The 12,959-nt window shown below is 48.4% G+C and overlaps 1 protein-coding gene across 1 annotated transcript in view; it reads right to left on the bottom strand.

Annotated features, from left to right (window-relative positions):
- Window positions 1-8,155, bottom strand: part of ALX4 (ALX homeobox 4) — a 93,530-nt gene extending 85,375 nt beyond the window's left edge. The window contains exon 1 of the mRNA XM_053284701.1: window positions 7,732-8,155. Within this exon, the coding sequence (XP_053140676.1) occupies window positions 7,732-8,155 (424 nt within the window). The remainder of the gene's footprint in view (window positions 1-7,731) is intronic.
- Window positions 8,156-12,959: the final 4,804 nt, after the last annotated feature.

Raw genomic sequence — 12,959 nt, 5'->3', positions numbered from 1 at the left:
TTGTGGAAGAATAATCCACAGTGAATAGTTGTGAACCAAGAAAGCAAAGAGAGTCCTTTTCAGAAAAGAGAGGCGCATTCAGCTGTATTTATGTGCACAGTACTCATTAGCAATCACAAACCTCATAGAGGTGGACACCAGGATGTCGTTTCCTCTGCCTATTTGAACTCACTTCACTTTACATTCGCTGCAAAAAATAAAACGAACCAATCAACAACCACAAGTGCATCTAAATTTTCCTTCCTTCCCGCACGACTGCAAATAAATTAAATCCCTTAATTCGAATCTAAATGCATTTTAGCTCTTCAAAAATTTATGACCAATTTTTATATGAATGGTGCAATTATTAACCATCATGTAAAGATGCTAGGCATGCATTATTGGAAGTAAGAGGCAGAAGAACTCATTTCTAAGTAAGCATATATAGGAGCGGGTTGCATGTCTCTGGTAATACCTATTCATCTGAATGACTCAGGGCTGAACCCTTTAAAGCTCTTCAGCCCAGGAACAGTAGAGTGGACAGCGCTTATGGTAACCACGTTTCTTCATATTTTGAAATTAACACTCTGATCCTAAAGACTTATAGGCACAAATCCTGCTTGAACATATACTGCAGACGAAGATCGGCTGTTGAACTACTGGTTTCTGAATCAAGCACTCAGTGGTTATGCGCTCGCGTTTTTAAAGACCCCAGTTCCCAGACCAAAACAATTCACTCTTTTCCCAGTCGGAGCGAAAGTTAGCCGGATGTCAATCTTAGTAGATGTCAATCTTTCCTAGTGAAAGAAAGAAAGAAAGAAAGAAAGAAAGAAAGAAAGAAAGAAAGAAAGAAAGAAAGAAAGAAAGAAAGAAAGTCAGTCAGGGGTACAGGGCGAGAAAGGGTGCATTTGTAACTGGGTTTTCAAATGCGACGGTGGATGAAGGCGAGAAAGTGAAGGAAAGAGCTGGCGCTTGTCTTTCACTCTAGCAAATAAAGAGTCACTTCGAAAATAAGTTCTAGCTACGGCAGTGTAAACGCCATGAGTTCGGATCATTTCTGGGGCAACGGCCTCCGACTCTCCCTTGCATCTTGTCTGCACTCTCACAACCCCTTCCTTCTGTTGTGGATACGTGGGAGCCACGCTCGAGTGAAACCACTAGCAGATTCCCCACAGATGTACATGACTGTTTGACTGGGATGCCACGAAGTAGGGATCTCAAGCGAAGGGACTGCGAAACATTTCCACGTTAATATGTTTAGGAAGCGAGAGCGCCCGCACAGAACCGCCATGTAAGGCAATAATTATGCATTCGTTTCAAATGTAGGAATGACGTTTTAAGGGGGGGATTTTTTGGTGGGGGGGGGAGACGTAGGAAGGGAGCAAATGGAAATGAAAAGCAATCGTCTCTGGAGGGTTTGGGAAAGCCAAAGGGGAGAGAGAAATCAGCTAAAACAGAGGCCCTCGAGGGGGCTGGGGCTTCAGAGGACTTGGTAGCAGGATCCATCAGAAAGAGGCCTCGTCCCAATTTTCCCTCTTCCTTTTCTTTCCCCAGCAACTGTACTCAGTAGTTAGGATCGAAGGTTGAATCATACGCAACCCCCAAAGAGCCTGTCCCCGTTTCCGTGACTCCCAGCTCGCCTTTCTACACACTTTGGCCACTAAGCGCCAAGCGGACTGGAGAAAAGCGGGTATTGAAATACTTAGCAAGGCCCTGTTAAAGCATTGGGATCACTCTCAATAAACGGTTATGGGAGCTCGGGTCTGAACTCTGGGGTATCTGATTTCGGAAATGAAGAAAAGTTTTGGAGTACGGGACCAACGCAACCATTAGAAGCGAGAATGCAACACACAGCAGAACGAGAATCCATCCCGCTTATTAAGGATGGCGTCCCCCCTGCCCCCCATCTATCTCACACACGCACACATACAGGTTTTACTACACAGAGGCCTCTTCGGATCCTCATTTACTAGCCCCAAAGCAAAAGCGACCCACTTGTAGATCCTACAGATCTGGGCTATAAAAGCATTCGGAAGACGATGCAGAAATTTATTGAGTACCCTGGAAATAAGCCACGTGGGTGTGAATAGATTTACCAGAGATGTAAGGTGGTCTCAGGCCTGTTCTAGAAATTTTGAGACCTACTGAAAGATCAGGTTTGGGGGCCCTTCTGTACGGCTAATTTCCTTTGGACTAAAGAGTGGGCAGGTTGTGGGCACCTTGACCCCTCAGATAGCAGCCCAAAGCCCACCACCAAACCGAAACTGGGCATTCTACCCTGTGTGACAGCAAAGTCTAGGGAAACCGAGAAGACTCACTTCTACCTGAAGGGAAAAGGCCAGAAGGTTTGACTTTGCTAACATCATTTGAATGAACTAGGCATCACAGCCCTCGGTCACATCCGCTCTCTTCCCAGGTGGGTTCCCTCGAGTGGAAGGATTTGGCATCCAGACGCCTGACAGATTTCCTGAGCAGTCCCATTACTTTCAACGGAGCTTGCTTCCAAGTAATTGGGTGGGACGTCACTGCCACCAAGCAAACGTGTTTAGGATCTAGGTATACTAAGTGCATTGGAGAGCTCTCCCAGTGCCCAAGTTTACTCATCAGAGAGAGGTTTCTCCCGGCTTTTCTTCCCGATGTCCACCCCCACGCCAATAATAATAATAATAATAATAAAATCCCTCCTCCCTAGTTTGAAGGCGATGCAATCGTCCTTCCCTGGGAGTCTGAGGAAGCCCGAAGCCCGGAGGAGAAGAAAACACGAGTTGGGGTTTGGCAAAACTGCTCGGCTGGTTAACCAAAACGACTCTCCAAGCGATTAGCGCTTATTGCCATTTACGGTCACTTCCAAGGCCTACAAATCGTTAACGGATCCAATTGCAGAAGTGGCTAACCTGGAATCGTGTCTGCAATTGCCTGGCGGTGGGAGAAGAAGCCTCCATGGCGAAGAGCGCGGATCCCTCCGGAGAAAGCTCCTTTGACGCCTCGGGCCCTTCGCAAACCGGCTGCTGTTTGCTTTCCAACCGCCTCACGAATGCCTCTGGCTTGGGTCGTCGTGCTCAGGATGAAGCGGGCCCTGTGGGGATGTGTTTCGCTTTGTGTATGCGCAGACCGACACTCGGGCCTGCCTGCCTTCCCCTTCTTCACCCCCCAAAGGAGTGCTTCTCTACACCCTGAAATCAACAGACACTTAAATCCCCCAAATGCGCTTGGCATCTAGACACCAATCCTATTGTACCTAGCCTTGTTACAGGCGGCGGGAGGCGGGAGGAGAGAGTGTATTTTATATGCCCCAGGAATTCCATTGGTAACTACCTAACCCACTTCCCACCCTCAAAACCCCACCCCGCATAACCGAAAACTCTTCTTTAATCAATACTCATTATTGTGATTCATCCACCCCACACAAATCTAGGTGTCTCTCATTACATTCCCTCGTCCCCTAAGCCACACCAACACGCAAAGTGGGACAAATGCGTTCAGGACCGCTACTATTAAAGCACACACCCCACACAATTGTTTACCTTCTGCCAAACTTAAAAAAAAAAAGTAGTTTAAACTCTGCAATTTAAAAAAAAATGTATTGGCTGGGATCTTTTTTTTTTTAAGATCACAGTGGAGGTGACTAGGATTGTATGGCTTTGTAGATTTTTTAAGGTGTCAAGATTTAACATGAGGGCGTTCTATAATGATGATGTTTATGACGATAATAACCATGATAATAATGAGAGGAAGAGGAGGAGGAGTATTAATAGTAAAACACATCGACTAAGACGTCACACATCAAGTATATGTGTTTGCAAGACCGTCTGACTGATTTAAGCATTATTTCCAATAAAATGTGTATGGAATGGGGAGGGAGTTAGTCAATCAAACACGATATTATTGATGAATTTTTTAAAAAAGTGACAGGCTCATTGTAAATTGACAAACTCTCCCCACCCCTGTGATTTCAAAGCGCCAAGTATTGTTAAGCCACAATGTTTGGAACCGAAGCCGATTTCAGCTCAGATCCCCGAGTCTGGAAGCATGTGGCTGGAAGGATCTGGTCATCCGGGCTCACTGGAGTCTTTAGAACTACAGCCGGCTCACTTCTTCCAAATACGCGCCGGAGAGCTGTTAGTGGAGTCCAGCAGCGCGCCAAGGCTTATTTAAAACAGATCCCCGGCAGGTGTCGGGGAATATTTTTAAGAGGGGCACTTCCCGCCGCCGTCCTCCTGATTTATCGTCTCGAAACTCGCCGAGAAGCCGACTGGGAAAAGTGGGAACTGAAAGGTGGAGGCTAATGACATCTCACGGCGCAGGTGAGCTTGTGGTTACTGGCGCCGGGTGAGGCGGAGGAGCAGGGTGGGTTCCACTCCGCCTGCGGTGGGCGCCCCTCCCGCCTTGCGGCTGCTGCAGATTCTGGCGCGGCGCGTTCCGCGGGATTGCACCCCTTCGGGCAACCCCTCGCCGAAGTTCCAGACCAGTGAAAGGGTGCGCGGCCGGAATTCGAGACAGCCTTTGAAGAAAACTCCTCTGCCGCTAGCGGGAGTACTGGAGCTCTCTGGAGGGACCGCTCCGACGCCCTCGGCCTTCTGCAACCAATCTGCCCTCTCTTCTCAGTCACTGCTTGCCTGCAGTTGTTTTTCTTTACGCCCAATTCGGAGTGACTCTGCTTTTTGGCGTCAAAAGCAGAAGGGAATCGGGGCCTGTGATTTCTCCCCACCCTCAGAGAGTGACACAAGGGGCTTGTCCTGCGGCTTTCAGTCTTCCGATTTCTCTCCCGCAAGTTGTTTCGGCAGCTGCCTTTGCTGTGTCTAGAGGCATTACAGCACTCGCTTGCAGAGCAGAAGCTCACAACGAAATTTGCCCCCTATAGTCAAGTGAAGCCGACATCCTGCTATAAAGATATTTTATCCAGACTTCCTGAGATGGTCTAGGTGTGGTTGGGGGAATGTCTCTAAGTTCACTATGGTCTAATGCCTGATCCATAGTTTAGCTCCTCTCCAGCCCCGTTCGCTTTGAAAGCAACCATCGTCCTTAGCTGAGGAGTTATTCGTATGTGTGTGTGTGTGTGTGGGGGGGGAGTTTATTGCTTTCTTTTCCCCCCGAGGTGGGAGTAGGCAGAGAGCAACTTTCTAGAATTCTGCAAAATACAGTTTCTTCAAAGGGACATACACGTCCCCCGCCTCGCTCGCTCTCCAAAATATCCAAAATGGGAATCTCCTAAACCTACACTTAGAAATAAAAAACTGCAAATGTTTACAGGGGTCTTCACGCTGGGCTTTCTGCCTTTCGCGTTATTGACTGGGCTTAGCAACAGACAGACTAAGCCTTTCTCTAACTTCAGCTAACTCTTCTAGTCACCCTGACTTTTCTTTCGGAATGCTGGTGACGGATGCGCAATTGTGTAACAGGATGCTAATTCTCCCGTGCTTTTATCCGGAGATCTGGGAAGGAGGAAGAATTATCGTCCTGGTGGAACCCTGCTCCACTCTGGAAATCGGCTGCTTAATCAAAGAGAATGAATGAAGCCTGCAAGATCCGGAAGAAATCGGGATCTTTTTGCTTCCCCAGTGATGGATGGTTTGTTAACGTAACCCCAGGCCCCATGCTTTCCCTCAAGTCAGAAGAAAACACTTCAAGCCTTCAAAATCCTTTGCGGGTCGGGCGGGGGGGGGGAGAGGAGGGTGCCTTCAATTTTCACCAATCTGTAGATTAGAAAGTGAGTTAAAGGGAAGGAGAGTGATCCTCCAGAGGTAACCAGGACAGCAACTGGGGAAAAGGAACCAGGCCGCGAAGTCAAAGCAAGAAGAGAGCAATGCGGAGTAGTGGAGAAATATCGACCGGGAAGATCTGAGTTCAAATCCACTCTCAGTCACAAGTTCAATGGATGACCTTGAAGCAATCATTCTTTCTCAACAGCGTTGTTGAGAGGATTCAAAAAGGAGGGAACTTTGCACATTTCCCTGCTGGATGAGCGGAATAAAATAATGCAAGGCCTCAGCCATCAGTTCTGTTCAAGGTGCTGAATGTATAAACAGCCAGGCTCAAGGAGGGAACAATCCAGTTTCCCCTTTCTTGTTCTTGGACACAATCCAGCCAAAGCGGAGCACTCACCGGAAGCGATCTAGCCACTGGAGCTTAAGAGTGGTCCGCTTTGGCTGAATCATGTTTCCCTGTGTCCACCTTGATGGATATCACTGGCTCCTTCCGCGCTTGCCCCTTAATTCTCTTCCAGGCGTCCCTCGCTGGAGTAAGTTTTGTTGCATTTAACAGTGGAGGGGGGCGTGGAATGGAACTCTGTCTCTTATCAGTCAAGGAGCTCTAAAGGGGACTTGCTGTCGAATTTTTAGAAGTAGAATAGCAGCTTCTAAAACCTGGATCCTGAATGCGTTGATTTTGGAAGCCAGTCTCAAAACCACTGCGGTTTTCAACCAAATAAACGCGTTTAGGACTGAGAAGGGCGCTCAGGCGAATGTGCAAGGAGGAGCGACAGAAAGAGAGATAGAAGGCACGGAGAGATAATTCTATTTTCACTTTCCCTTATCGTTAATTTATCCTCCCAGAATAACCTCCCAGAATAAACATTTGCCTGCCGTTTTAACCGCGTCGTTCAGCTTGTGACAAGAATGGATCCGGGTTAAGGCGATTCATTAGATGCGCCAATGCGACGAGGCGATCTTTTAATTGCCACTAATGAAATGTTGCGGCGGGAGGCAGGAGCGCAGGGCAGACCTTGACAGAGGAAGAGAGAGGCTCCGGGACTTGCAACTTGCCCGGCGCTTTTTTCAGCGGCTCCCACTCTCCACCATTTCATTAGACTGCTCTGCAGCCGAGGTTTTTCCGACCGCGGAAGGTAGAGATAGCCAGGATGGTATGGTTCTGGTCACTGACTAAGGGACAGTTATGAAAACCGGCAGGAACAGTAGAAAAGGGCTAATCAGCAGCTGATTGGGTGGGTGGGGCGGGGGGAGAAAAGAAAGGAAGCCAAATGAATGTCAAGGAAAGTCATGATAAATGAACCACTTATAAGGGAAATGCTCTTTCTTTGGAAAAGAGATCCTCACTGGCTTCCAAGTGTGTCTTTCTTTCTCTTACTAAATACCCGAGCTCAATACTTTGAAGTAAGTCCTAATAAAATGTGTCCAAGTGGAATGTCTTTAGACTTGGCTGAAGCCACATTCATCCCGATCCATAAGCCAATAAAGCCAACCTTCTCAAATTCTAAAGTAAAGGTTTGCCTTAAAAAAATTTTTTTTACACTACAAGACATCCAACAGTGAACTTCCAGTCCCACTGATATCAGTGGGCTGTGAGGGCTTAATTAGCGTGTGGACCCAGTATTTGAAGGTGCTCGCACAGAAGGAAGTCGGGGATCGGCGTGTGTATCCGCACCTTAAAACCTGAGTCCTTGAGGTTCGCATTCCTACGGAGGTCTCAGTTTGCTTCCCATTTCTACCAAAGCCTGGTCCTTCCACCCCTGGAAACAAAGAAACTCTGCGCTTCTAACAATCAGCGTTACGAAGGTGCGCGTGAGGGGGAGAGGATCGTATCCCAAATCCGAATTACATTCACCCCAAACGCAGAGTGTAAACGGTGAGCAGCGACACAGGAGTGACTCCGAATCTGCGCGGAGAAACCTAGTCCGGGCAAGACGAGGTAAGGCAGAAGAAGGCCGGTCAAGCCAGCGTGCGCTGCTTGTTGCTTTCCTCGCTCTCCCGTCCGCTCCGCTAGCCCCAACCCTCCCCGGCCGATTCGGGGACTCACCGTAGCAGGAGAGCTGCAGGGCTCCGTTGTGGCCGCTGGGGTCCTGGAGCTTGAGGCTGCCGCCGGGAGGGCTTTTGCAAGAGCCTCGTTGCGCGTAGAGTGGCGGCGGCTGCGGATGGTACTTGCTAAAGGAGGCTGCCGACGGAGCCTGCTGCCCGGCGCCGCTGCCGTCCAGGGATTGACAATCCGGCTGGCTGTAGCGGCTCCGGCACTTCGGGCTACTGCTGCTGCTGCTGCCGCCGCTGCTGCTGTCGCCAAAGCTTTGCCCTTTGCTGGCCAGGAAAGCGGGGCTGAATTTGTCGCTGCCGCCTGGAAATGCCCTAAAAGGCGAAGAGCCGTCGGCGCTGCCCTGCGAGGCGGTGTTGTAGAAGGAATCCATGGCAGCAGCTGGGTCGCAAAACGAAACGCAACTCTCGGCATTCATGCCTAAATTAAAAGGCCCCAGCAGTGTCCTCATGCACCGCCAGGAACCCTCTCTCCCTCTCCTTCTCTCTCTCTCCTTCTCTCTCTCTCTCCCCCCTCCCTCTCCCACACACTCACAGCTGGGCGAAAGAGCACTAAGAGGATTCAGATGTTCTTGAAAGCTAAGCAGACCCGACGCAGCCCCCCCGCCGCCCCCGCAAGCCCCTGAAGATGTAGTGGGGGGGGGGTCTCTTTCGCCTCCCTCTTGCTCTCTGGCTCTCAGCTCCAAGAGTGGAGGAAGGGGTGGGGGATACCTCCTCAAGGAACAGCTTATTTCTCCCTTCTCTACCTCCTCCTCTTCCTCCCTCAGTTTTTCCTCCGCGCATCCATAGCCACACGCACCAAATAAGCTCTCTCTCCCCTCGCCCAATTAATATGTAACAGGATGAGAGGGGGGAAGGGGGGCAGGAAAGGGGGGGCGAGGTCCAATGTTTTTTTGCACTGAAAAAAGTTTTATTTAGTTTTTTTTAAAATGCAAAATAATAAAATGGAAGGGGGGGAGAGAGAGAAAGATCAGCCATATGACATTAATGCAATTAGGGGGGTGAATATGAGGATCTGTGCAAAGCAAAAGAGCCGGGAGAAATGTAATGGCTATGACACACTCGATTCGCTCTGGTCCTCTTCCCTGTTGGCTTAGCCAGCAGCTGCAGGGCTTAAGTTGGGGCTCTTCAGCCTTCTCCTCTGTAGGACCTCTTAGGACAAGTCGCATCGGGGAATGGCCCCTCCTTCTCCCCGAGTACCTGTTCTTCCTTCCCCGCTTTCTTTCTCAGTCATCTTTAGATTCAAGACGACTGTTTTGTTTTGCTGGGCCGGAGAAAAATTGCGGGGGGCGGGTAGCTTCCATTTTACTCTGACCTAACTGGATTGTCAGCTTCTTCGGATCCTTGGCAAGTTTGTGTGTGTGTTGGAAAGCAGCTAGTGACAGGCCGAAATTGAACCGGTTCAGTTTTCCCCAGCATCACAAGATTGCGTTAGAAAACGCTTCAGATGTTGGAATGCCTGCCTTTCCTACAGCTAATAAATGTGCACAAGCCCTGTCAGTAGGGAAACACACAACACAACACAAGGGTCTATGATTCATAGGAACATAGGAAGCTGCCATATACTGAGTCTATCTAGCTCAGTATTGTCTTCACAGACTGGCAGCGGCTTCTCCAAGGTTGCAGGCAGGAATCTCTCTCAGCCCTATCTTGAAGAAGCCAGGAAGGGAACTTGAAACCTTCTGCTCTTCCCAGAGCAGCTCCATCCCCTGAGGGAGAGTATCTTGCAGTGCTCACACATCAAATCTCCCATTCAGATGCAACCAGGGCAAACCCTGCTTACCTATGGGGACAAGTCATGCTTGCTACCACAAGACCAGCTCTCCTCTCCTTTCCCCTACTGGAATGCCGGCTACTAGACCTGGTGGTCAATGTGATGCTCTCCCTCCCCGCACCCTCCATCCACGACCACCAGCCTTACACATTCATGTCTTTACTTTCAGCGACTCCTTCCCTTCCTTCGGCTAGTGCCAGGGAAGGGCTCTCGCTTAGCCCGTGACAGTCCAAGGGAGTCTGCTTTGGTATGGGCTTACAGACACGACCTTTGCGGGTGATCATAGGCTCTTCCGCAGACGCTTCAGTCTCCACACATCCATAACCACCGCTCGAGGCCTCTGAAAAGGATCCTGTAAAAGTCAGCTCGACTTCACTACGCTCCTCCCTTCCCATTTTAACTCCTGCTGCCCCATTACGCTCCATTTCTCTGTCTTCCTTTGTAATCCCTCATTTTTCCATCTCCACATCTGGTTTCCATTGCGCTCTCTCTCTCTCTTTTACCTTGAAGTTTTCGGTAATAAAGATATTACGCAAACGGCATCCGCGGCTCCACAGTCAGAAGGATCTTTAACCCTTTCCGCGCGGGGCCATAACATTCCTCAAAGCTTTCACCCGCACTTGGGAATTAAATATGAGTGTCTTTCGGAGTCTGTTTGTATGTTTGCATGTATGTCGACAGAGTCACGTTGAGAACACGGAAGGGAGGGGATCTACTGAAAGGGATGAGGAGCAGACTAGATCTGGCCTATGCCTGGATTGCAAAACACTGAGCACTTAGGAGAAATGCTGCTCGTTCAGAAGGCAGGTAGAGCAATGGACGGATCTAGAGATCCGCTTGTGAGTAAGTTAAGGCAGGAGCGCAACTACATTTCAGTGTATTGCTTAGTCCTAATGACATTTTGGGAACAAATCGATTTAAATCCAGGAACGTTAGTTTAAGCACATTGTGGCAAGATAATGTAACACTGTAAAACACCACAGGGTTAATGCACATTCCTGCGCGAACTTCTTGTACCGACTGATCCACAACTCCACCAAGACAGCATACTTGAATCTGAAATTATTCAATTCCCATTTTGACTTCTGGAGACACTGGAAGTAGTTTCCATTTCAGCAGCACCTGTTTAAGCTGGGGGTGGGGGTGGGTGGGCGGAAGGCGGAAGATGTTCCCTGTCCAAGAGAACCGAGTCTTAAATCGCTTTGGAAACCGAATGTTTGCTTTGAACCAGCTTTCATAAGTCCCTCTGACTTAACATGCTGGTGGATCCAAAGCAAAGGCCTGAGAAGAAAGTGCGTGTCCAAGTAACTGGGTGGTGCAAACGTCCTCTACAGCCGACTACCACATCTACATCTACATTTTGGTTCATTAGGACCATCTATATATTATTTATCCTCCTCCTCCTCCACCACCACCTCGTCGTCGTCATCATCATCATCATCATCACAACTGCTAGCCAGGGACAGGAACTGCTCTTTTTCTCTTCTATGTCGCAAACACCTCAGTTTGCCTTGCCAGAAAGAGTTCCACTATTTAGAAAGAATTTAGCTCCGACTAAATTTCCAAACATACAAATCCTCGAAGTCCTATTTGGGCAAACTGGTTTGGCCAGATTTCCTGATCCAAGAAAGCTTTCAGTGGCTTTTCCTTCCTTATTCTCTTTATTACCTGCTTAATTCTTTCCTCATTTGGGGGGGGCCTCCCCCTCCTTTTATTCGCCTCTCGCTCACCCTCGCTCCCTCTCTCTTATGACTTAATAAAAACCAAATCAACTCAATGCTTTCGAGCCTTTCGAAAAAGTGCTTCTGGACGGGCAGCGTGAAATCCTCAGAGAAAAGGCAAGTTGGAGGGATCCTGGGGTGTGCGGGGCGGGGAAGGCCGAAAAGGAGGTGTCGCCCTCTTTCCGGGCAGCTCGACTACCGCAGTAGTCGCGCAGATTTGAGGGGAATCGACAATGAACAGCTTTTCTTGCGCAGAAAGGGGAGGGGGAGCATCTTGGCTTGGGCTACGCTTTTTAGCGGGAGCTAATTCAAGCACTTGGTTCCAACCCAGCTAAAGTAACTCTTGTCTGAACCCCAATAAAAGTAACGGAACTTCATTATAGCCGCTGAGATCAAGGCTCCAAGCCGACGAACATTTCCCTAGGAGTAAGCCCCACAGAACAGAATGAGACTTACTTCTGAGTAAACTTGCAGAGGATTGCTGCACCTTGTTTATTCGGGTTTAGCGGGACATTAGTCACAACTAACTTTAGCTTGACTTAAACCTAAGAAAGAAAGGGGGAGGGAGGGAGGAGGGGTCTGGAGAAAGATCGTCATCATCATTAATAAATAAAAATAATAATTAATAATAATTAATAATGGCAACAACCAATTGCAACGCAGACGTGCTCGTGAGGGAAATTCGGATTATTTGGGTGGGGAAAATGTTTATTTAATTAATTATTTGGTGGGAGGAGACAATATGATTCCGATTCCCCCTCATTAGACCTGGCATTTATTTTTCAATTGAGACATCGGGATCTTAAATTAAAGTCCGATTCTACACACATTTACTGGGCAGTAAATCCCACAGAATTCGATCCTTCATATTTCCAGGTCAAGATCGGTGTGTCAGGAATCGATGCCTTAAATAGCATTGCCGAGTTTAAGTAGGAAGATTTGGAGTGAATCCGAGTTGGGCGGTGAGCCTGAATGCCGTTCGTTTTGAATGGAATTCGGCTGATGTCAGTAGGATTGTCAAGTAAACGGGACTGGGCTGGAAGTATCGTTAAGACCCTTTCTTTGGGAGGAATTAATTGCCTCTGGAATCAGTGGGATTCCCAAGCCAGAGATGTAAAGCGTAAAGGGAGTAGGGGTGTAAAGGGACTAACTCCGCCTCCCCTAAACACATTTACTTGGAAACAAAACGTTCTGGCCGCGGCAGAAATCGATGTATGCAAAGAGAGAAGTAACTCGGCATCATTATAGCGAGTTGTAGATCCGGCTGGAAGACTGAATTCAGGGCATTGAGATGACACTAAAAAGAAATTGGCTACAGATAGGAAAAGGGTTCCAATACTCATGTCCTCTTTCCACCCTCATTTTCTTTCCGCAGAACCTTCCAAATTTATTTTGTTTCCCGGGGCAGTTTTTCTGGAAACACACACACACACACTCCTTTGCTTTAAGAAAATGGTTAGTTTCTAAAGTGCCACAGGCCGTTCAGTAGTTTTTGCTTCTTTCTGTTGGGCACTTGGAATAGTTTGCTTTGCAAATCCAGAGGCTGAGTCCGCGAAGTCCCGAGCGAAAAGTCGTTTGGAATACAGACTGAGCAGAGTAGGGATTTGCTCCTGTCCGCAAGAAGAATCGGTCACCTAATCAAGAAAAAGAAGACAGGCGTCAAGTTAAAAACCATGTCTGACAGGATGAGGAAAAATATTCAAATTAGCCCCATTGAAATTTAAAGTA

The sequence above is a fragment of the Hemicordylus capensis genome, chromosome 1 (genome assembly GCF_027244095.1).
Source record: "Hemicordylus capensis ecotype Gifberg chromosome 1, rHemCap1.1.pri, whole genome shotgun sequence".
Classification (NCBI taxonomy): domain Eukaryota; kingdom Metazoa; phylum Chordata; class Lepidosauria; order Squamata; family Cordylidae; genus Hemicordylus; species Hemicordylus capensis.
The sequence above is the reverse complement of the archived record's forward strand: the minus strand, read 5'-3'. Positions and strand labels throughout refer to the sequence as shown.